The 25,895-nt window shown below is 33.3% G+C and overlaps 1 protein-coding gene and 1 pseudogene across 1 annotated transcript; one reads left to right on the forward strand and one right to left on the reverse strand.

Moving 5' to 3' along the window:
* Positions 1–948: 948 nt before the first annotated feature.
* Positions 949–1,709, forward strand: LOC145798892 (uncharacterized; annotated as a pseudogene).
* A 9,191-nt stretch (positions 1,710–10,900) lies between these two features.
* PCFS4 (PCF11P-similar protein 4) lies at positions 10,901–25,335 on the reverse strand. The gene is made up of 7 exons (XM_028209703.2): positions 24,643–25,335; positions 20,705–20,806; positions 20,300–20,563; positions 17,655–18,491; positions 14,677–15,672; positions 14,049–14,597; positions 10,901–11,618 (listed from the first exon to the last, which is right to left on the reverse strand). The coding sequence occupies exons 1-7, from the start codon at positions 24,997–24,999 to the stop codon at positions 11,574–11,576; spliced, it is 3,150 nt and encodes a 1,049-aa protein (XP_028065504.2). The 5' UTR covers positions 25,000–25,335; the 3' UTR covers positions 10,901–11,573.
* Positions 25,336–25,895: the final 560 nt, after the last annotated feature.

Below are 25,895 nucleotides of genomic sequence, written 5' to 3' on the forward strand. Positions count from 1 at the left end.
AATCCTCTATTCTTGCAACCGTGTTAGTAGAACTAATTGTAAATAATTATCTAAACTATTATTGTTTATAAAATAATGACATATTGCTTGACATTAAAACAAGTTGTGAACAATATTTGTGATCACGTTGTAAATGACAAGATTTTTAAAATTTGTGATTTCAAACTAAATCAAATCACATTTTACTAGTTGGATTTAGTTTGATTCTAAGATTTTTATAGTTTGATTTAATTAAATTTCTTAGAATTGTAAATGATGGTTTGATCTTGATTTATTCATAAACCGAACCATATTTAACCGTAGGATTTATCAAACGATTGTGTGTCTACTTAGTACTAGAGATGTATAATTGTTTTATCCAAATTATAAAAGGAAAAGTAAGTAAAAATAGTATACAAACAAACAAACTTATAGGTCATGTTTGATTTATAAGACTAATAGTAAAGGTATTAATAATCTAATCAAATTAGTGTGGTATTTACTATCCAATTGAATTAGTAGGATAAATTATTCTCTTGTCCATTATTTTATTTGCATTGGATAAGAAAACATATGAATGTAGAATTGCACATATATTTATCTTCTTTTTCAATCTTACCCTCCATCAATATTTCTTCACAATCTTTACTTTATCAAAATTTCTTCATAAACATGGTTTTCAAAAAAATTATAAATAAATAAATAAAAGCAAAATAAAAATATAAAATACAAATGCCATGTTTGGTTTTTTTTTTAATATAAACTAATTTGATAAATAAAGAGAAAATTAATCTAAAATCCCTCTCCCATTTTTAATAATGGAAAAGATTCACGATATTATTTTATGACGTCTAAGATCCCTCAATTCCACACCCATATATCACAGAGAAATTTGACTCCCTCAAATCAAATCAGTCCATAAAGAAGAAGCTGCGAGAGAGGATGAGGCAGTGAAGACGGTGATCATACCACACGATCCAAGCCATTCCCAGAGAGTACACTGGCTGCAAAGTCTTCGCCACAAACAGACTCCAAGGCCGCATCCCCACCGCCATGTTAGCACAAGACAATAGTGGCCACACCACCACCATTACCAACAGGTTGGCCTCCAGAAAACACCTCGTCACCACCGAGAGGAAGCAGATTCAGGCCATCCTCAACTCCGTTCAGCTCCCCTTCTTCTACTCCACCACTTTCCCTCTCTAGATCTGCGATGGTTTTGGTTCCTCCACTCTCCACGAATCCGGCACTGTTCTCCCCATCAAGATTTAGAGGAATGAGGATAGTGGAAAGATTTTGAATTTGGTGTTTGTTTCGACTGATAAGGGATCGGAGATCGGAGTTGAAGGTTGATGTGCCGATTGTTTTCAAATGAGGTGTTTGTCCTGGTCTCAAGAAATGAAGTACTTTAAAAAGAATAAGGACCACTTTAAAATATCTAGACACTAAAGATAAAGTGTTCATGCACGATATTGAGGTTCACCCATCGTTGAAGCTTCTCAATAAAGATGAGAGTATTCCCATATGCAAAGTTGTGGCAACGACATTGGAAAACTCTGAATCTGCACTGTAGGCACCGGAGCAGCACGATGCAAGGAATTTGTAGTTTTCACTAGCCCAAATCAAGAATTTTCAAACTATGAAATTCGCTTAGCTGTTGTAGTGCTTTCAGACGCCTAGTGAAAATGATTATGACTTTTGTTCACAACATAATCAAATGCAAGTTAGTTTTTTTTTTTTTTTTTTTTTTTTTTTTTGGGTTGACAACTAGATCATTTTTGCTGTTACAATAAACATGTAGGGTGGTGTGAATTATTGTCAAATGTTATTGAACAATTTTAATGAGATGACTATTTTAATGGGACTCTGTAGATGCACATCTTCGACCAAACAGATGTTGTGTTTTCTTAGCGGGATTGTCTTTCACTTTTGTGCATAACAATCATTGCTTTGTTTTGTGTATTGGATTGAATTTCTCTGGTTTGGACTAGAGAAATTCTCTGGTTTAAACTGAAATTTCTTTGGGTTGGTCTAGAGAAATTCTCTGGTTTGGACCGAATTTTATCTGGTTTGGCCCAGAGAAATTCTCTGGTTTGGATTGAAATTTCTCTGGATTGATTTGAGGGATCTTAGACATTATGAAAATATTGTATGTCCTTTATGCTATAAAATCTTAATGCCAAAGATTCTAAAAAAAAAATCCCTAAAATAAATATCAAAAAATATTTTAAATTTTTATTAATTATTTTTAGCCTTCTGAAATATAAAATTATATATAAATAATATGGATTTTAATTTTTAATCAAGGGTAAAAGAGTCTTTTTATTTTATTTCCCAACTCAGGATATATAATTACATCCCTACCCCATTATTAATAATCCTACAAATTTGTTGGATTAATTATCTATTGAATTAATAATCTAGAAACAAAATTTCAAAACAAACGCAGGATTATCAGACCCACGGATTAATAATTTCAATCTCATACTCTAATCCTGTCAATCAAATATGCTCATAATGTATAATATATGCCCAACCTACTAAAAAATTCATGTCATTGTAGGAAAATGAAGGCTTGATTTGGAAATTGATTTTTTTAATAATTTTTAGTTTTTTATCAAAAAAAATTATATGCAGAAAAAATTTTAAAAAATAAATTAACTTTTTATATTATTTTTTTGACTTTTTAATAAATATTTGCAGTGAGTACTATCTAGTAATCAACCTAGACACGTTCATCAACTTATTTTCACTTATTTTTGTACTATGTTCTCATTTTTTGCTCTTTCCCACACCTATCTATGGCCATTAATTTCAACAACTCATCAAATATTTTTTTTTATTTTTTTTTCATTTATTTTCAAAATATAAACACACGAAACAAGTATCTCTTTTTTACAACCAAAAAAAAAAAAAAAAAAAAAAAAAAAAAAAGAAGGCAAAGCAAAACTTATTTCCTATTTTGTGTAAACGGAAAACTCAATACTGGCGTTTTAAACCATTATAGTTTGTCAATTTTTTATTTATTTTTTTCCAAACCATCCCAAATTTGATCCTAGCCTCCGTTTGGGAAGTGGGTTGGCTTTTTGGCTTTTTGATTTTTTGGCTATTTTAGCCTGGGCTATTTTAGCCTGGTTTGGGAAGGGCTTTTTGGCTTTTTTAACTTTTTTTGTGAGAGGGGATTGTAATGATTATGGGTTGGATTTAATGTTTTGTTTTTTGTGGCTAAAATAGTTTATTTTGTTTTTTGTGACTATTTTAACCAAAAAAGCCTGGGCTTTTTCTTGCCAAACGGAGGCGAATTACACCCATCGTCCCTATAGTTTAAAATTCGTATTACTTTGATCTCTAACATTTCAATTGTCTTACATTAGATCCTGAATTTTGAATCTCGTTCTAAATAAGGACAATTAAAGACATTATTGCTTCATTTCAAAAGCAAAGTCGTTAATTTGATAAAATATAAACTAATTTAACAAAAATAAATATCAAAAAATTATTTTTAAATTTTTAAAAATTATTTCTACCCATCAAAAATAAAATTATATAAAAATGATAAATCTTTTACATTTTATTTTTTTACCAAATTAATTTTTAATATGTATTTGGATGATGATCATATAATGGGTAATTATTTTTGTTATATTTATTGTAAACATATATTTTTTGATGATTATCATATAATGGATGGTTATTGCGTTTTTAATTTGTAATCGATATGTTTAATATATATATAATGTTTTTCGTTTTGGATTTTTTTGATTTAATGGATTAGTTTAATAATAATATCAATATTATCGTCATGTTTAAATTTTTAAAAAAAATAGAAACTAATTTAACAAAAATAAATGTCAAAAAAAATTTATTTTAAAAATTTATTTCTACCCTTCCGAAATATAGAATTATAAATTATGTGTGTTTAATTTTTTTTCTTCGAAAAAAAAATTGAAAATAGATTTTGAAAACCAAACAAAGCATAACTTTAAAATCAAAAAAGTTTCAGCATTATTTATTAAAAAAAAAAAAAGCTATTACATTTCAAATAATGTACAGCTAAACCAACACAAAATAAGTTGTATGACTACTTTGCCTTTAAAATTGACCGTTTACAAATGAAACATTTTTTATTATCCTTATTTAGAATAATATTTAAAATTCAAAATCAAATTTATCACAATTAAAAAGTTAAGGATAATAGTAACACAAATCTCAAACTGTAAAAATGAATAATATAATTTGTCTTTTTATTTAGTGATTCACATTTTAAGTAACCATCTCAGAGTCTTTGTTTCTTGTTGAAGAGGAATACATCAAGAGTCATTTCACATGAAACTTGTTTTGTTCTTTGCATTTGCATCATATGATGAACTATCAAGTAATCAATGTCACACTTTTAAATCACCATCACACCATTTGCATCATATTATTATTAAATTTAAAATAATATTAACTAAAGTGAAATTTAAGCCAAATTATAAGAATTAAAATTTTAATTTATTCTTCAAATTTTTACCCCTCAAAAAATGATTTTTTGAATTTTTTTATATATAGTGAGCTCTTAAAACATTTTTTTCTTAGATATTTTACTTTTTAAATACATCTAAATTTACAAATGAACAAAATCTTTTATGAACAGGCTCGAGTTCGGCTCGGTAAAAACCCATTCGAACTCGAGCTCGAGCTCGTTAAACTTTTAATAAATAAACCCAAACATACTACTTGACTCATGAACTTGACACTTTAACTAACTCGTTTAACATTTATTATTTATATAATAAATAATATAAAAATATATATAAAAAAATAAGATAAATATGTTATTTATATTTTTAAAATATAAATGTAAATAATAGTTAACTATAGATAATAGAGTTATATAATAGTGGTGGTAGATATTATTATTTTGATAAAATATTAAGTTTTTTTTAGTATGTTTATATATATTGCATATATAATTATGTACTTAAAGTTTTAATTATAACTTTAGTCTCATACGAAAGTATAAATTTATAAAAAAATTTGCTTGCTAAGGCTCATGAACAGGCTCATGTTTGAGTCAAGTCTAAGCCAACTCGGCTCGAGCTCGATTCGCTAAATTTTTATTGAGCTCGAGTTCGAATTTGAACTCGTTAAAATCTTAATAAACAAATCCAAACATACTAAAATCTGACTCAACTCGAGTCGTTTACAACCCTATATGCATCTAAAAAAATTATAAAAAAAAAATCGTGTCTCACTCTCCACTTTTTATACAACTTTCTCACAAAATAAATAAGTAATTCATTTTAACCAAGTTCATAAATAAGAAATAAAGGGTGATCGTAAATCACGTGCTTTATTGTATTTTGACTCTAAATTTTTAATTTTTTTAATTTGGTTCATAAATTACGAAATGTAAATTTAATGATCACGTTGTCTAAATTTATTAACAAAACTTGAGATATTTTCTGGATTTACAACCAAAAAAAAAAATGCAACTAAAGTAAATGATTAGGGTTCAAAAAGCAACATAACTCATACATTGACTATATGTGAGTATTTGATCATTTTGATTTATTTTTTTTTTTAAGCCACATGAAATTCCTAAAATACATCTTCTCCTGTTAATAAATTTGGACAGACGGATCATTTAAACTACATTTTATGGTGCCTATCTAAAAAAAAAAAAACTAGATTTTTTAGTTTGAGAACTAAATTAACAAAATTAAAAAATTCAGAATTAAATTGCAATAAAGTGCTTACTTTAATAGTGTAATTAGTCCATGAATTTATTTTTTTATTTTTTTATTTTTTGGGAATGTAAGCAAAAATTTAAAAAAAAAATAGAGTAAATTAGAATGATCTCTCTTGAAATTTAGAGCAAATATATCAAGCCTTATAGTTTTGACATAATTATATTGATTTTCCTTTTAATAAGGCTTAAGAGACCGAAACTAATGTAGATAGTGTAAAGATACAAAAATATACATTTCAATGTAAAATAAATAACAATATCATTTTTTTCATTCATATAATTAACGAATTTATGATAAAATTTGTATTAAGTGTTATAAAATTAAAATCTTAGGAAACAGAGCTCAACATAATTATATTAAACTGTGGGGACATAATTTTTTAATGACAACACGTGGCCGAGGTGGCACCGGAGTGTCAGTCGAGGTGCCACGTGTCCTGATCATGACGCCGAAGTAATCTCGGCTAGGCGGAGGTTATCTATGAAGATACTGGAATCCAGGATAAGAAACAAGAGTCCTATAATGAGAGAAGATTTCAGTTTGGATAAATATAAGACTGTAAGAGAGTTTATCCCAATCCTACTAGAAGTCTAAGATTAGCAGTAATCCAGAGTCCATTGAAACTAGGCATCTATTGGGACTAGGTTTGTGTTGGCTATAAAAGGGAGGCACCCTCATAGGTCTAAGGTACGCATTTATATTTTAAATAGTGAATTAAGCACTTTCGCTATCTTTGAGAGATAACTGACTTGATCGTCGGAGTGCCCCTGGGTGGACGAACAACAGCCGAAATCTCTTCTTTTTGTGACAAGTCGGCCTTAATTCTACCGGTACTCTCCAGCTAAGTACTAGTTTGGCAGTGTGGTCAGAAATCGACTCACACATAAACTTATGAGACTTACTATAATTTTTTCAAAACTCATGAGAATTTAGTATAATTTAACCTAAAATATATGGATAATGCTATAAGGTATGTACTATAGGCAGATTATGATATTTGTGGGTTTGACTGTCATAAATAATCTTCCAAAAGTCTTAACTAAAAAAAATGAGTTACCAAACATCACGTAAGATATAACCAAAGAGTTTTTATATCGTAACTAAAATAATGTTATAATCAATATTGCAAAGAGTCATAACTAAGATTACAATAAATCATAATCAAATATAACAAAAATTGTAACTAGAGTGCATATAGTACACAGCTCATATAAAATTTTCCAAAATATACATACAACATACAAGGATAACACTAAAATAGTGGAAAAGCATTGAATAACCTATATAGCGAAGGAATAAGGCCATTAATTCAGACTTATCTATTCCCAATTTATTCTGAATAATTATGTGTGCTTGGAATTGCATATGTGCAATGTAGTGTTTTATGTATAAAATAAATTTTATGCCTCTGTTTGGGAAGGAAAAGCTCAGGCTTTTTTGGCTAAAATAGTCATAAAAAACAAAATAGGTTATTTTAGCCACAAAAAACAAAACATCAAATCCAACCCATAATCATTACAATCCCCTCTCACAAAAAAAGTCAAAAAAGCCAAAAAGCTAAAAAGCCCTTCCCAAACCAGGCTAAAATAGCCCAGGCTAAAATAGCCAAAAAGCCAAAAAGCCAACCCACTTCCCAAACGGAGGCTATAATATAATAATTTTAGATAATTTTTAAATAATTAAATCTGAATTTATAATATTAGTAGGGTCCAGCTTCTATCCAGTCCGGGATCGGACTGGACCGTGTTGTTGGGCCTGTTGAGGCCTACCACGGGTCCCGTTTTGAAAATCTGAACCGTTCAATGTGTAGAACTCGTCGAGTACTACATGCCTATAAAAAATCACATTGATTGGATATCGATAGCTATGTGATCAATTCAGTTTTGTATAAAAAAAAAATGGACAGTGAAAAAATTAACGGTTGATAAAAAACTGTTTTGTTCACATAGCTATCGATATCCGATCAACGTAATTTTTTACAGGCATATAATACTCGACGAGTTCTACATATTGAACGGTTTAGATTATTAAAACGGGACCCGTGGTGGACCTCCACAAATCCAACAATACGATCCAATCCGATTCCGAACTGGACACAAGCCATGGCCATATTAGTATAAAGAGAATACATGTGTTAACCATTTAAAACAGGGAAGCCCCTTACCCAAAGTCCCATCATAAAAGAACAAACAAAATGCATCACCAAGTCAGTTTTTTAAGCCCTACAATTGACTACTTTCATCTCTCTATATTATTTTTAATATTTTTTTATATTTTATTTTGTGAGTTTTATTATATAGCTCACAATAATGATTTAAATTATTTATCTTGTAAATTTTGTAATAAATATCATATATATAAAAAATTAATTTTATTAAATATAAATAAATAAATAATATTTTATTTTATTTATAAAATTGGCTATTAAAGACATGTAGTTAGACTCTTTAGGTGCTCATTAAAAAGGTTAATTAGAGTTTCTGCTCTCATTAGCCACATATTAAACTGGTTACTTCAATGTGCTCAAAACAAGTCAAGAGTCGTGAGAAATGTAAACACCTCTTAGCCAAATACATTAGTGGTGTTGTCATGAAATTACATGAAAGTTGTATGAAATGTAGACACCTCTTAGCCAAATACAAAAGTGTTGTTGTCATGAAATTAATAGTATAAGAATTTATTACGGCGGAGAAAAAAATGAAAAAAATTGGAAATTGATATGATTCTGATTAAATCGCACAGTTTGTTTTGATTTTTTCAACGTATAGTTTGATCTTAATTCTTGAAATAAGCAAATCGTACTTAATGGCTCGGTCCGTAGTTTTATAGTTACGGAACCATATATTACTTACCATAAATATTCAAATACCTAATTATTATCCTATTTTTATACATTAATTGTCAATCCTCCATTCTTGCAAATGTGTTCTTGTATAGTACCAGAACTAGTTGTAAATAATTATCTAAACTATTATTGTTTATAAAATAATGACATATTACTTGACGTTAAAACAAGTTGTGAATAATATTTTGTGATCACGATGTAAATAATAAGATTTTTAAAAATCGTGTTTTCAAACTAAATCAAATCATGTTTTAATAGTTTGATTCTAAGATTTTTATAGTTTGACTTGATTAAATTTCTTAGAATTGTAAATGATGGTTTGATCTTGATTTACTCACGAACCAAACCATACTCAACCATAGGATTTATCAACCGATTGTGTGTCTACTTAGTAATAGAGATGTATAACTGTTTTATCCAAATTATAAAAGGAAAAGTAAGAAAAAATAGTAAACTAACAAACAAACTCATAATGTATAATATATGCCCAACCTACTAAAAAATTCATGTCATTGTAGGACAATGAAGGTTGATTTGGAAATATATTTTTTTAATAATTTTTTAGTTTTTTATCAATATATATATATATATATATATGTGTGTAAAAAAATTAAAAAATAAATTAACTTTTTATATTATTTTTTGACTTTTTAATTAAAATATTTACTTTTCAAATATTCCCAATGGGTACGATCTAGTAATGAGCCTAGACACGTTCATCAATTTATCATTATGGAAAACTCTATAATATCAGAAAAGTAAATATTGACCATGGATATTAAATTTTAAATACTTTTTTGATTTGTTTCTTCTGAAATTGTAGAACTGCTGATCACCATATGATTTGTATCGGACGATTCACAAACTAGAAGTTCATTACATCTTTTGCTTCCTAACATTTTATAAGTCAATTTATTTAGGAATAATTATCAGCGTATCTTATGGTTTTAAGTGTTATTGATAATGATACTGAAAATTTTATCGAACTGATAAATGATTCGGACATTTTTATTTTTGTTTGTAAGTTTTGATTTATATTAAATACATTTGTGTTAGTTTGTATTGAAACATGGCGTAGAAACAATAAGTGAATGAATTGTATTTTTTTAGATATTTTATCATGATAAATTTACATTGGTAAATAAGTTTAGTACATAAGATAATTTTTTCAGATATTTTATCGTGATAAATTTGTCATCGAAAGTTGTAACACAATTTATTGATAAATAAGTTTAGTTGATAAAACTGGACCATATCAACACTCGATTATTTAATTTAATTTAATTATTTAAAAATAGTTGTTTAATAATGTTTACTTATAATTTATTTAATCAAAAAAATATAGAATTTCCTTAAACTACAATTTGTATCTTTTTTTTGTTTTTATTTATTTATTTTTAAACTATTAAATACATATGGACATAAAGGCATCATCTGCTTTGTCTTAGTTATAACTTAGGCCTCGTTTGGAAATCTTCATTCTTAGCCAAAAAGTCAAACAATTACTAAATTAACTAAAAAGCCAACAATCCATACCAAAAAGTCAAATATTCTCTTTTCTCTCTACTTTTTGCACATCTTTTCGTAAAAAACCAAAAAATCATCCCAAACATATTAATTTTTTTTAGCTCATATTTTAGTCAAATAGCCAAAAAATTACTAAATTAGCCTGTTTCCAAACGAGGCCTTAATTTCAAGAGATTTTGAATATTTACCCAATAAAAAATTATATAATTTATTTGATCAACAAAAAAAATAATTTAAAAACATTAGACAGTAGCACCAAACAAATGTCTCCATATAGAGATTGTTGTGGCACTGACTATGCTGGGTGAAACACCTCAATAATTTTGCTTAAACTTAAAAGGCATTAATCTTAGATTACAAATAAAGTAATCATTTTTCTAATTTTCCAAATTATTCTGGATAGTTATAGAACAAGTACTCACATTCTTAAATATTTATACAAATATCCTTGTAATTAATTTTTCTAAAACCAATTTTTCAAATTATTACCAATATTTTCTCAAACATCCCAAGTTACGAATCATTTTGTTGCCAAATAATTTGAGTGCCCCAATTTTGTCAATATAGCCAATAATTTTGGGATAGATAATCACATGCATCATTACTACACGCTAATAAAGGGAAATGATTTGTAGCCCTAAAAAACTCACCCCTAATCCCCCTAATTTCCATTTTTGGCAACTTTTTCCTTTTTTTTTTTTTTTTTTTTACTTAATATGGAAATTAGGGGGATTAGGGGGATGTTTTTTAGGGGATGTAGCATGACCCATAAATAAAAAGAAAAATGCAGAAATCCAACATAAAACAATTACGATGCTCACCCAACAGGCCAATTCAACCACTTAATAATCAACTGTCACTCCACAAGTATTGGTAGGAAAAAAGAAACAAAAAAGAAAAAAAAAACTAAAGCTTCAGAAAAATAGGCAAACATTAGAATACATTGCTATAGTCCTACTCGATAAAAAGTTAATTCAAAGAAGAAAAGAAAATTTTGGGGGCACGGTGTCGCTAACGCTGTCCAACGAAAAGGCTTGTCAATGAGTCAGCAAGGAGGCCACATTCTAGGTGCTGACATGAACTATTGCTAATCCAGGCCCCCCCTGCAAAAACAGAAACAAATGGCAGAAAATTTCGGGAATACCCATCTTGTAGATCTCGGCTCTGTAGATTCTGATTTCATAATACAATTCAAAGGTCAAAAAAATGGAAGAAAATGCCTATTAGTAACAGTATAAAAAACAAGGTTTTAAATCCCTCTTTAAGTTTGATCGATAAGTGAAGAGCAGAGTGCCAGAAAAGAGATGTATCTGTAACCTTTTTTCTGCAAGAGAATGCGCATGGTACAAGTTCAACTATACATGTACATGATTCTGGCAAGAGACCAAGGCATCGCCAGCTCCAAAGCTACGTAAATTAAAAGCATACCATTAACAGACGAAAGTCAGGATTATGGTAGAGAGAACCTAAAAGACAATCTAAGCAAGCTAACTCCGCAACCGTTTCCTTTGACTACCCTCTTCAGTATATCCCTGCAAATCAAGGTGAACAGGTCAGCTTGGTGTATACACTTTTTTGAATTTGTGTAATGCTTTTTTCGTTTTCAAAATTGTCCAACAAAAACAACTTTCTGACTGTTTGAAAAAATTTTGTTTGTCTTAACTGTAAGGGTAAAGTCGTAGAATTCACCATTCAAAAGCAACCGTCTATGGCACGCAATGTGTGGGGCATCACTTTTAGTTTCAAATAATGCAAGCATAAGAGGCATGCACAACCCACTACACTATCTCTTATCAAGAGCAAAAGAATTAAATACAAGTTGGGCTTCAATAGCCACCAAATATGCCTAATATTTCTGAATGAATATATCATGATTTACTTCTCTAATTCTTAAAACCATACTCCATTGGGTATTCTCCTAGGGCACGATATAAAATACGCCCCAATTCATTTACACTCCATTTGGATCGAGTAATGAGAAAAGAAATTAAATGATTGTAATTTCTCACTTAGGTGAGAAAAGAAAATGAAATGGAGGTTTCTCACCACCTTGTTTGGATAAACAATATTAAAACAGGATGCATATGTCTTACTTTATTTGCTTTGTATTTAGAGAGGTAGTTTAGGTATTATAATTTTTTCTCACCAAATCTCACTTTTGGTGAGAAACAAAACTTAGGGGTTGTTTGGGGTGTCGTAAATAAGTGCACTTTTTATCTTTTTGGACTAAAAAGTTGAGGAAAAAAATATGAATGTTTGGGTTAACTTTTTGACTTTTTACGAAAAAATGTGTATTAAAAAATTATATAAATAATTATGTAGGAGAAGTTAGTGGATTCGGCCGTACATATCGGGCAGGCTAATGGGTTGGTATGAGATGGGAAATGATTACCTACTTTTCGGGTTTGAATTGAACGGTGTTGTTCAGCTGGCCGGAGCCCACCACAGGTCCCGTTTTGTTAATCAGAACCATTCAATGTGTAAAACTCATCGAGTACTATATGCTTTTAAAAAATCACATTGATTGGATATCAATAGCTATCTGATCGTGTTAATTTTTCTTGTCAACTGTTAACTATAACACCATTCATTTTTTATACAAAACTAATTTGATCATGTAATTAGCAATTTCCGATCAACATGATTTTTTACAGACATATAGTTCTGGACGAGTTCTACAAATTGAACGGTTGGAATTATCAAAACGTGGGTCCCCATGGGCCTAACATTTTCGTCCAACTTAGTGATTTTATATATGTAATTCTTTTTTTTTCCCTCTCACGGTACCAAAGGGTCAATTCAGTCCCGAAAATTGTGTAAAGTTTGTTTGTTTAAAATGTTATGTATATTAATTTTTTAATATTTTTAATTTGTGAATAGTGATAACTTTTTTGTTTTTTTTATAACTTTGACTTTTTTGAAACACCCCAAACCAGGCCTTAAGTTACGAAGGGTTTGTCTTTCTCATCATTTCTCTTCTCTTCTCACCATTTCTCACATCATTAATCATCCAAACAAGTGATGAGAAACCTTATTCTCTCCATATCTTTTCTTCTCTCACCAACCCCTCAATCCAAACGGAGTGTTAGTATATGTCTACCCCCCATTAACATTCCAACACTTTCGCCTACAAGTTTTTTCTAAAGAGTCATGGTGACTTTTCTTCCCATATGAGAACAAGGACAGATTTTTGCTATGAAACACTAATGCCATAAACCAGCAAGAAAAGATACGATTAGACAGGGAAAAAATAGAGAGAGAGACACACACATACATACAAAGACACGGAATCTAGAATATTACTTGATTGATGTTTCACGTTGGCAAAGGTCTAAAAACTAATTTATTTGATTTAAGTATGCCAAACTTCCAAGTTATTGCACTTATATTCATTCTTCCATCATATACATCCCATCTCACATAAAATGAAGCACGGACACTTCGAAATAGGCACCGTAGCGGTGTCGGACATGGGGACATGTACGGGACACACCAAATGGTGTGTCATTTTAATTTTATTATTTTTTTGCCAAAGGGCACGGCTGGGACACACCAGAGAAACGGCTTTCATTTTTATTTTTATTTTTTTGCAGGGACACACTGGGGACACATATGTCCAAATATGGATGATCTATTAATTTGTTTAAATGTATTGGTTCATATATATATACATATATTAAATTAATGTTAGTTTTTATTAATTTTGATTGTTTGGTAAAAAATATATATATATAATAACAATAATTTGTTGTGTGCCCCACCGTGTCCCCATTTTTATGAAATCATCGTGTCTGTGTCCGTGTCCGTACTTCATAGCATAAAACAATTGTGTGCATAGACAACCACGCGCAAACCCCATAGTTGCATTATCTCCAATTATATGATTACCTATATTTTGACCTAAATTAGACAATAATATTGAGAAAATGAATATGCAGAAGTAAAGGAGAAGAAGCACATACCCCTCCATCTAGTCCAAAACCTTCAGGGGAAACCACACTAGACTCGGACCTGCATTTAGCATGTACTATGGGGCCCAACTGAGACCTATCCATGCCTGCTGTTGACTCATTGGGAACATTCATGTATACAGCTCCCTTGTACATCCATTCCTCAGTCTCATCACTATAAAAATCATCAAAAGGCTCTCCACACAGTGCACAGACATTCTGATCCTCATCAGCAGGAACAGCAAATTCTTCATCATCCTTCTTTTCCACAACACTCTCAGCAGGTAAAAACCCAGGGGCTGCCTCAGTTCCCATTGCTTCTGTGCCAGTAAGCCACATGCTAACACTGACAAACCACTTACGGGAAGGCTTCTGCTTACGTGTTTTGGATATCCGGTTTCTTGTGACATGCCAATCCATATGACTACGGTGCTCCTCTTGGGATTTGAACCTAAGGCCACATGTCGTGCATTGTCTTGGGAGATCAGCATATAAAGCAGTTATTGCAGATTCGTGGCGCACCTTAAGAACATCAGGGTTGAACTCAAGTCCAACAGAATCCTACACATTGAATCAATTGACTCAGATACAATCATTTACAGAGTTGAAACATATGAAGCAATTTTATACAAATGCATACCTGCACAGGAGCTTGTTTTGTCAATGAGATCAAACCTTGAGCCATGAGAGAACTAAACAAACCCGAAAATGCACTCCCAGATTGGGGATTAGGGCCAATGGGAACTGGATTGTGTGAGATAGGTAACATTTGTGATGAAGTAGGACGAGGCCCTGGAGGTAAAGGCGGCAAACCACCCCCTTGAAAAAGCATAGAACTGCTTGGTGTACTGAGAATCGGCATATATGGATGCACACCAGGAGCTGAGTTTGACAGTACATTACTTATAGTGGTATTATTCCCTTGTAGGTTATATCCATGAGCCAAGGGTGGTACCAGAGATGGCATGGAAACCACAGCAGGAACTGCAGGAGGTGGAACCAAATTTTGCCGAACATCCTGAGACAATGGCAATTGAGGATGTACAGAAGTGACTTGTTCCGGGTTCTGTGGATTTGAAGGGAATCGTCCAGCCTGCTGATTGTGAAATGAAGGCAGCTTTATTGAGCTCAGTGCCTTGTTTTCAATACCATTAAACTGATGCTCAGGCAAAAATGACTTATTTAGACCTTGATTCACAATTGTATTGCTAGCATTTATTGAATCAAACTGGCTCTTACTCTGTTGCTGCGATGGAAGATGAGGTAGCACAGGAAGTGGGTGAGATTTTTGTATATGTACTGGAGGCCAAGCCCCTGTTGATGGTGGTACAGAATCTGACAGAGGCTCGGACTTCCAAGAATCAATACTTGCAGCTCCCATCCTTGATACCACAGTAGAGGACCCGTGAAGTTGTGAATCGGCATCTGGAAAACTGTTGATTGGAGGATTTTGCTCACCACCTGACGAAGGAAATTTTTGGAAATGCCTTGCACTTCCTTTGAAATTAAGAGGATGTTGCGAAGACTGAGCAAGATAGTGCGGAAAATTCCGAGCTTCTTGAGGATAACGAGATCCCAAAAATTGTGTAGTCTCATCATGTAATCCCATAATGTTACTGCTTGATCCACCGCGTGACTGCAGGAGAATTTTCAAATTTTCAAATGTAATAGCAAGGCTGTAACATAAAAGTTCATTTTAATTCTAAGCATAAATCAACAAATTCATTGCAACAAAAGAAAAAAAAAAATCGAAGATGGACAATTGGGAGACACATATCGATCACTTAAACACATTTTTTTGAGAGACACACATGTCAATCACTTAAACACATAAGAAACACATATTAAGTTTGGACAAAATAACTTGGGATTCAATGATAAAAAGAAAACCTATGTATATTAATATATTTACAACTATTATTCTTACCTACTTCAAAGTTTGGAAATTAGATTTATGTTGTAATCTTTATTATCTTTGAAAGGAATGCTCATATATATGACAAGATAAATATATAAAACTATATTTACGCTCAAGTCCTCCACATGTTGTGTTCTGCATTGTGAAAATTTATCATGTCAACGTATCCGTATCATATCATGTTGCATGTTCATGCCCATGCTCTTTGGATATTATACAGTTGACAAACCTAAAAGGGGGCTAGAATAACTGAAAAGGACCAACCCAAAGTAGGTAGTAATAATAGAATGCACCAATTAAAGCTCGTACATCAGATTGAACAAAGCAGACAACGATATGCTCAGACTCATAGAGTAATAGCTTAAATAAATGAGAATTATAAGACCAATGTTTTTATGATAAATTACAGTTACCTACAAATTCCCCTTGTGTTTCTGAAAATTGCAATTCCCCTCTGTCAGAGTTTTGACTTTTAATGGGTTAACAGAAAAAATAAAATTAGCATATTACCCTTACAAACTAAAGCACAAACAGTTTACTAACCCCCCTTCATCCCCTCATCCAGCCCTATACCACAACCAGAGCATCAAACATCTCTGTTCTCTCTCACCATCACCTCTCACAGCCACCTCACACAGACACATCACCTTTCACCACCACCTCCTCCATTACCTCTACCAACGAAAAACACCCATACCCACACCGCACTACCAGTACCAGCTATGAACCCACCACAAATTCAGTGCATGTGTTTAGATATTTATTGATTTAGGCCTTAACATCCACAGGAATGGAGCAGATTTGCTTGTACCTCTACTTCCTGCTACTCTTGAAATATGTTCAGATTTTGTTCCTAGTGTAGATGTGGATCAGCCACTTTTAAAGTTGTTTTGCATGCGGTGGTTCTACGTTGCTCTTTTCAGGTTAGCCCCTCCTATACAGAAAACTCAGGTTCCAACAAAGTCTGTTTCCACTACGCTGAATAGTGTTGAAGGTATGGGTGCAAATGCAATGACCCCTCAAGCAGTGATGAACCATACATGTGAAACACTCATTGTCTGCTGCTGTCCAGTGCATTTCTCAAGGGACCCCACCCCTTTTAAGTTTGATCTATGCAAGTAACTTTTAATCTCCAAATGTTTTCATTGTTTACTCTAGGATTCAACTAAATGTTACTTCCTTTTCCAAATGTTTCTCATCGAAGGAATTGCAACACTAGATTGTTGCTTTGGAGATAGATACAGTCGAATTGATTTGCGGAGCTTTTTAGTCTGAATTCTTTTATGTTGTGCAAAGACATACATATTATGATATTATATACTTGTTCTGCAAGTAGGGCACAAGGGGGGCAATGGTAAATCTAGGGATGTCAAGTGTGAAGGTGTAGGCTTAGCTTTGAGGGCAGTGCTCTTCAAATACATTAGATTATTCTAGGGGTAAAAAGAGAATTTTAAAATTTAAAATTACTACTGACAGCATAAAATTCTTATAGTTGACCTAACGGTTGAAGAACAGAAGGGGTATTTGTTATGTGATTTGAAACCTCAGGGGACAGATGCATTTTCTAGAACCTGAGGAAATCAAATGTATTTGTCATAAACCAAAGGGGAAGTAATTGCAATTTACCCATGACTTTAAATGACAATATCATCAAAACTCAACAATTATAATGGCACATAAAACAAGTTAAGGAAACATACATTGACATTTGGAACTGCATCTTCAAGATTAGTTGAAGAATCATTAACCAAAGAAATCTGCGCATGCGCATGACTGGACATGTTTCTTCTCCTGAAATCAGTATCCAGGGGTAATGGATTGTATGTTCCATGGCCAGGTCTTGTCCTAAAGCTATCAAGAGGTGGAATTGATGGTGGAAGTAGATCATTACTCCGACTGCGGTCTACAAAAGTTGGGCTCATATCTTCCCAATCAAACTCTTTTTCTTCAGTATCCTGCCATGTTTTTGTACCAACCTTATTGTCTATGCCATTGATATCAACCTTCAAAGGCTTGGTGTTCAGAGTTTGTTTCCTTTGATCATTTCCATAAGCATCAATTAACGCTCTCGGTCTTTGAAGCTCAACATCATTATTATATACAGCAGAAGTTTCAAATCGCCTATAATTACCATCAGACCAGTGATTTCTCATCCAGTCACTTGATACATCCTCTCTGGCTGTCTTTCTGGCAAATCCATATTCAAATCCAAGATGAGAGGGGGAAGCCTGTTCAACAACCCTTCTGGGAGAATTATCCACTGCAAATTCATCACCTGGAGGTGATAATGACCTGCCATGCTCAATTCTAAAAGGAGAGGACGACTTTGCAAGCCTGGCAGCTGAAGTTGGAAGCAGCTTTCCAGCACCAAGAGTAAAAGAAGTATGACCTGCATGACCAGTTGAGCTCAATCGTTGGGCTCCAGTCTGTGATGACATGACTTCTGCATTATCAGAATCATATTCATCATATCCACTGGCAAGTTTTTGTCCATAGATCTTTAAAGTTGACGAAGATCCTCTTGGATCTTGATTGTTCTGCAAGCATTACAAATAAAACTACCCTTCAATAATTGTTATTCACCACATGCACAAACAGGGAATATGAAATAAAAAGAAAATCCATCCCAGCAAGTGTGAAAGTAAAATATGACACATAAAATGATAGTGGGCAGAATGACAAAAAAAGAACACATAAAAGATAACCACAACAAATGTTAGTTTAAGAGAATCACGATCAAACTGATCAACACTCAACACAATGGCTAAAAGCAAATAACAAACAACACCAGTCTGTCCAATCTATGGTATGCTTTCAGAGGAAAGGAATACCTCCGTGGTTCCAAGAATCACCCACACTACTCCTCTAACTTCTATGCTTCTTTACCGAATATAAACCTATAATCTATATTTACAAAGTAACCCAAATATAATCCAGCACTCCAAGACATCCAACCCGTAGGGCCTCCAAAACCCGGGAAATCAACTAAACTAAAAAACAAGTAGAAAACCCTTGAGGAGCAACCTGACAGTAGCAGCAACCCCTAAACAAATAGACCAAATTCTATAAGCAAAAGCTCAAAAAACAAAAACAACTAGTTGAGCTATGCATGGAAAGCAACTTCACACATGCAGAAACTTAAGAGATGCCTCATATTTCCGGGTCTGATATATGTCCAAACCATTACCTTCTGATGAGCCTAATCTGGGGAAAAGCTTTCCTTTTCAAGGCACTCTAGATACTTAGGTGAGCTTTGCCAAGAATCTAAAGAACAAACTAGGATTCATACAAAATGTCGATAAGGATTTGCAAGAGAGAGATCAACTGGATTAAAGAAGCCACATTCAAGTGACAAAAAAACAAAACAAGAAGTAAATTGCTAGACCCCATTATACTTGTCAAGGAAAGAAAGCTTGGACTATGGAAAAGTGGAGTTCCTTGCAAAAGATTATTGGGCTACCAACGTAGCAACCTGCTACAGAAACTGCTTATTTATAAATAAATAATAACAAAATGAAAATAAAACTTCACTTTAAGGCCAGTATGAAAAAATGGTGCTACCCAAAAACTGCAAATTCACAATGTCCACCATACCTTCTCCCAAAAAAATTAAATTAAACCTTTATGTTTACAAGGAGAATTGCATACATACTAAACCAAGTTCAGTTCATCAGTATGTTCTGTAACTGCTTTTGAAAGAAAGCAGTACACCCAGCCTAACATTTTGAAGTCCAGCACAAACTGCTTGGAAAGTGGGGAAACCTAACATGCTACAGCAGCTACATCACATAGCCAACATATAAAATAAAAAAAATTACGAGAGAGAGAGAGAGAGAATAGTTTTCACATGCTAAAAGCCCAGGGAACGGCCCCATACATCATGGGACATGATCACTATTCCTGGTGATGTCTCATTAAACCAAGCACTAATGCATTAAAAATTCAGTCAAATCCATCTGTATTGCTTATACTATTTTCTTCCTGCTAAACCTCCAAACAACAAGTTTCAGCTTTGTGATTATTATAATCAATACATTCTTTTAACATGAATTTACCTTTATTCAGCATCCAGATTATCCCTTTAATGTATAAATAAAACGAAGTCGGGCACATTTCACATAGTAATTGAACACAATGGGGGATGAAGGATGTAGAAGAGTTAAGGATCCAAATATTACATTTATTATTCAAAATAGCAGATAAACAGATAGTAATCCAACAAAGCAATGTTTAACATATATGACATGTACACTGATGTAAAAATGTCCTGCTGGATGATTTTACAGATAAGCTGCAGTCTAATCAATGAGAGGGCAAGGGACGGAGATCTCATTGAGAAGCTTACATTATCCGCAATTGAATGTTCGAATTGACGTCTTGCTTCCAAGTATTTTGGATTGACATGTATTCCATGAGTGGGTCGAGGCGATTCAGAAGCCCGCATGGAAGTCAGGCCAGTAGATTTATTATTTGCTGATGGAGAAAATTGCAATTGAGCCTCAATCTTGCGAAGTACTGCAGGTGGAAACACTGTCGACCAGGTCCCAAAGAGGTGGCGCATAGCAGGATGCAGGTTAGGGTGAACTCGCCTGTAGGCCTCGCAGAAAACCTTGGCAAAAGATAAATCATATGTAAAAAAGAAACACGGGTGTATTAGAATCACCTACAACAAAACTAATGCATCCACATGAATGTAAATGTCCTGAAGAATATAAAAATAATGATGCATCATATTCAAAATATGACTCACCTCAGGCAAACGGGAAGAGAAGTGCCGAACATATTCCCGGCCAATATTCTTCACGATGCTGTCTAAAAGATAAAGAGAAGGAAGTTTTTGCTCAACTGAAGCCTGAAAAAAGCAAAGCATAAGAGAATGGTGGTTCATTTTACAGTATCAGATAATAAGAATAAGCAAGTCCCCCTAAAATACTACACAATAAATGAACAGGTCACACCAAATGTTTTGGATGTATAAACTGAAGGGGGACTCGAGAAGACAAAAAGAAGAATTGCTTTGGCAAAAACCCAGGAAGAGGGGGAGAGGGGGAATAAGCCCGAGGACCAAACTTAATAATATTTGCACACAAAAAAGTAATTAAAATTATTAATTTATCAAAAAACAATAGTAGTAATGTCTTCTACTTATCAGAGAAAAAGAAATTGTATATATTACACATTTCGTTAACTTATCGACCATGTTTTCAGCAGCTATACCAACTACCAAGGAAAGGACACAAGTAGTAAAAGAGTATGCATCCTCAGTTCCCTAAATAGCTGACATATCAAGCGTTGAAAAATCCAGAACAGAACACATACGTATAAACTCATTAGGGTCTTTAACCAAAACACTCATTACGGTCCGCTGTATAGAAAATTAAACTAAAATAGTACATCTGGGCTTAGAAAAAAATATAAGCAAGATGGCTATTTTGGAGTTACAGATCATACAAAGTTAAAAAGTAACAGGGGAAATGAAAGACTATCTAAAACTAAAGCCACTATCAAAATATACATGCCATAAATCAGATCACAGACAAGTCTCCATCGGTTCCTCAGACATATTGAATAAGGGCAATTACTCAGCTGGCCCCAGGAAAGGTCAGCAAACCAACAAAAATTATGAGAAAGGTCAACGCCCGACCCACTAAAAGAAGGCACATACTCTCAATTTCTAATACTTAATTACCATTATCGTCATGTATGGCAACATGAAGATGCTGAATAGAAGACTTTGACTTGTTCTTTTAAATTACAAATATGATATTTCATATTAGCAAAATATCTGATATTTGGAGTATAAGGAGTCATATAAATTTGAGTTCCAAGCAGTTTTCCGTAGACTATGAAGACTGCCTTTCTTTCCAGAATTGTCACAAGACATATGACTTCAAAATTTATTTATGCAGTTATGTCGGACTGCATAATACACAGAAACCACTTTTCAACTTGTACAGCAACCCATATAATTTTTGGGGTCATTAAAACTCAACTTCAGCACATCTTATGTTATATAATTATCTCAATCTGTTCCCTCAATACCAATCTAAGTACCTCCTCTAATCCTTTTAAATTCTTTAATCATAGCCAGGCTATCCTTTTGTAGGTACTTGTATCAAGCCTAATATGTGGCAAGCCCCATGGGTGCCCACATCATCAAAGCCCCGCTCACGTGGCAGACTAACAAGGCACCACGCGAACATATCACATGCCTAATACATGGCAAGCTCTACGGGCGCCATGTCACCAATACTCGCTTGCGTAGCAAACCCTCAAGGCACCATGCAAAACCAAGACTACATGTTTAGCCTAAACGGAAGCATGCACACAAGCCCAAGTATGAAGAGCCTTCAACAAGCAGCACCATGGCCCCCGCAGGCCCGTGGTCCTTCATATGTTGCTCCAACTCCAACAACAATATAATCAAGCCCTCAGCCTACTTGCATACGTTGGACTTCAATTGATAAGAGCGAGCCCCTAGCTCTCCTAAACAGGCCCTTGGCCCATTCCCCTACTTGGTCGCCAAGATTGAGAGCAGGACTCGAGCATCATTAGAGGATCTTGGACTAGCGGCTCAGGTCATAGGATCGTCAAGATAGTTGTCTTCTTACTAAGTCAACTCCATCTTGATCAGGCTTAGAGAAAAGGCAATAGCGACCTTACACTCAGCACCTAATGAATATATGATACGTTACTCTCCCCCTGCCATCAAACCGCAAAAGACAAAAGAGCTTATATCAGTTCCTAGCAGGATTGGGAAGAACAAGCCACCTGTCCAACAGGTTGCTTGGGCTCCAATGCTCTAGGAGCCTATATAACATATCATATATGCAGCAGGCAAAGAGACACCACAACATAAATTCACAACAAACAAATCTTACACTTAGGTACTCATACTCACACTTGAAAACACACTTATATACTAGTGTTCAAAGTCCATCACCACCAATCTCTCCCTCTCCAAGCTTGCCTTAGCCACCTCCTCTCCAGCTCCAGTGATCTCAAGCCATTGAAGTGTCTGCCATTGTTCCAGAGGTCAACAACCGACTACCTCTACACACACTTCACCTACAACTTCTAAGTAGTGCCATATCTCAAAATTCTATCAAACACTATTTCTATCTCAAGTTATTAATCAATAGTTTTTTCCAATATTGCTATCATTCAGTTTAGCATATACATTTCATCACCATAAATCATTGAACATGGTCTTTAAACACTAGCACACAACTGGCTATATATCAGTTTTATAGACCTTTTTATCTGATGTTATTAGCAATTTAGAACTGGAACCAATCTCCACTACAATCACCAAATTCCAACTCCCTTCATAACATACCCTAAATTTCTTCAAGTCTGCATTTGTTTGATCAAACAACACAAAAGTAGTGAGTCTGGTGACTCTGAGTTACAAATGAACCACGAATATTATAGATAGAGCATTACTGAGAGAGCCATTATTAGGGTTGCCTAGTCTAAACGAACCTCAAAAGCCAAAAAAATATTGACTCAACAAGAAGGCGGCAAAAAAACCAACTCCCAAAGGAAAACCTAAATACACTATTTCTAAACTGAATTTGTATCTCAAAAGCTCCAAAGTGCCAGAGACCCCACTCAAGTCATAATTTGCATTGACACCTCTAACAAACATGCCCGAGAAGCTTACGTCTCAATTTACATATAAATTTGTGTTTCATGATTCTGTAGGCTTAAATTACTTGCTACTAGACAATATTTTTAATACATAAAATATTTTTGTGATAAATCTGAAAAGGTACCCGGGAACATACCGGTACCCGTAGATACCATACCATACCAATTGAAAAAATGATACTTTGTCCCAACCGGATTAACAATTTTGGTTGAGACTTCCTTCACGTTTCCCTCTACATTAGGCAAATTATAGGTTCCAACAGAAATTGGACTCAAACCAGTGCTTTAGGATTACAAATTAGGCAAAACAAACTTGAATGTATGGTATCACTAAAAAATATAGCAAAAAATATAGCTTTTCAATATGTGTTTGCACCAATTTAATTTGAAATTTCTTTGGTACAGAGAAAAAAGAAATGTTTGTGCAGGAAAAAAAGACATTTGTAGTCCTGAAATTCACACTTGTTATTCATTTTCAGAAATTGAGTTTTTTCCATACAGAAATAGCCTTCATCCCCGCTGCCCATTACATAAAAATACTGTCCATACAGCTGAGATATTATTGTTGATATGATTATTATTATTGTTGAACCCATTGCGCAAGCTTCAGGATTATTCAAATTGGAAGACAAAATAATGTCACCTCCGCCCTTATTCAAAATTTTAGTAAACATTTTATTTGAGTCTCCCTCGACTTGGGTAAAATTTTGGGGAGTGTTTTGACTGATTTTTACCCAAATTAAAATTAGATATTTGGGTTTGAATGAAGGATTGGATATGCCCTAATAAGAATTCACTTTCCATCAAGCACATGTGCAAATTATTCTACAAGAAATACAAAGAATCCAGCTTTGGCAGTAAGAATTCGAATACTAATCAAATGCATTATAACTGAGCCAGGAACTAGTGCAATTTTAAAGATTTGACACTCCAAAAGACCAAAATCAAGGTAATTAAGTACAGAAAAGTACACAAAACTTTTAAAAAATTCAAAAACGATTCACAAACTCTGAGTTGTTGCAACTACACTCGTACCTCAATAATCCTCGCACAAATCGCATCAGCAATCCCCTCGGCGTGCTCTCTCTGTTCTCCAGCAATTATCGTGAGATCGGTGATGATTGGCTTGGAATTCAAAATGAGCTCCGACAAAACCAATTCATAGAGCCTTACAATTTCTACTGTAACCTCTTCGCTTGACAAAACCATCATTTCCTCTTCTCTCTCCTTCAAGATAGCCTTGAATCGATCGAGAATCGTAGGCAGACCCTTTTGCACTACGATTTCACCACCAGGCATGATGGGTTTATTGACGTTGTTGATACCACCGTTGCTGAACCCACCAAGAAATCTAGGGTTTTCTCGAGAAGATACGAACCTCTCTTCGTCCATAGCGGTTCGACAGTTTCAGAGTGTATAGTTGAGAGATGATGACTATCTTCGCGTTAGGGTTAGGGTTTTAAGACACCAACGATGAATGACCCATGAATGTGCGTTATTACTTGCCATCGAAGAAATTAAGAGAGAGAGTTTGAGAAAAATAGAGAGAGAGGGTGGGTTTGTTTGGGGGTGTGGATTTTCTGGTACTATGGTTTTGGCTTCGGTGCTCTTTCTCTCTGTCTATCTCTCTCTTTTTCGTCGTGAGGGGCAATTTTTTGCAGAGATAAACTTATCTTTCCTCTAGATTCGTGCTATAATCGGTTTTAATCACACGGTTAATATTCGACTGATCATGATTGAGTTCGGTCGGCCTAATTTAGGGAGGAGGTTAAAAATTGGTTTTTTTTTTTTTTTTTTTTTTTTTTGAGTAAAAAGTGAAAAAAAAATAGAGATGTGATATGATTTAAAAAAATTAAGGTCTTGTTTGGGATAAACTTAAAAAGTTAAAAAATTCTATGGTTTTTTAGGTTTTTGACTATTTTAACCTGCGACTAAAAAGTTGCGTTTGGAATGGACTTTTTGATTTTTTTGACTTTTGTATGAAAAAAATATAATGATTATGAGTTGGATGTGATGTTTTGTCTTATTAGATTAAAAAACTTATTTTGTTTTTTTGTGACTATTTTAGTCAAAAAAAAATCTCAATCCAACTCTTTCCAAACGAGTACTAAAAAAATTAAAAAGCCTATACTATTCAAGAGTAGCTTGTTTGGGGAGTTATTAGGGCAAAATTATTATTTTGTTCTTTGAATTCAATTACCCAAAAAGTCAAAAAGTTAAAAGTCAAAAGTCAAAAGGGTAAAATGGTCATTTTGATTTTACTACAATATTTTATTACACATCTTTTC

Source organism: Camellia sinensis, chromosome 9 (genome assembly GCF_055761805.1).
Source record: "Camellia sinensis isolate YWXY chromosome 9, ASM5576180v1, whole genome shotgun sequence".
Classification (NCBI taxonomy): Eukaryota; Viridiplantae; Streptophyta; class Magnoliopsida; order Ericales; family Theaceae; genus Camellia; species Camellia sinensis.

Excerpts from the sequence above, each read along its gene's own strand:
- PCFS4 (XM_028209703.2), bottom strand. The coding sequence starts at position 24,999 with ATGGACGAAGAGAGGTTCGTATCTTCTCGAGAAAACCCTAGATTTCTT. Across the intron at positions 20,807-24,642 it reads TTTGTGCGAGGATTATTGAG|GCTTCAGTTGAGCAAAAACT; the intron begins GTACGAGTGTAG and ends TGCTTTTTTCAG. Across the intron at positions 14,598-14,676 it reads CAAAACAAGCTCCTGTGCAG|GATTCTGTTGGACTTGAGTT; the intron begins GTATGCATTTGT and ends TTCAATGTGTAG.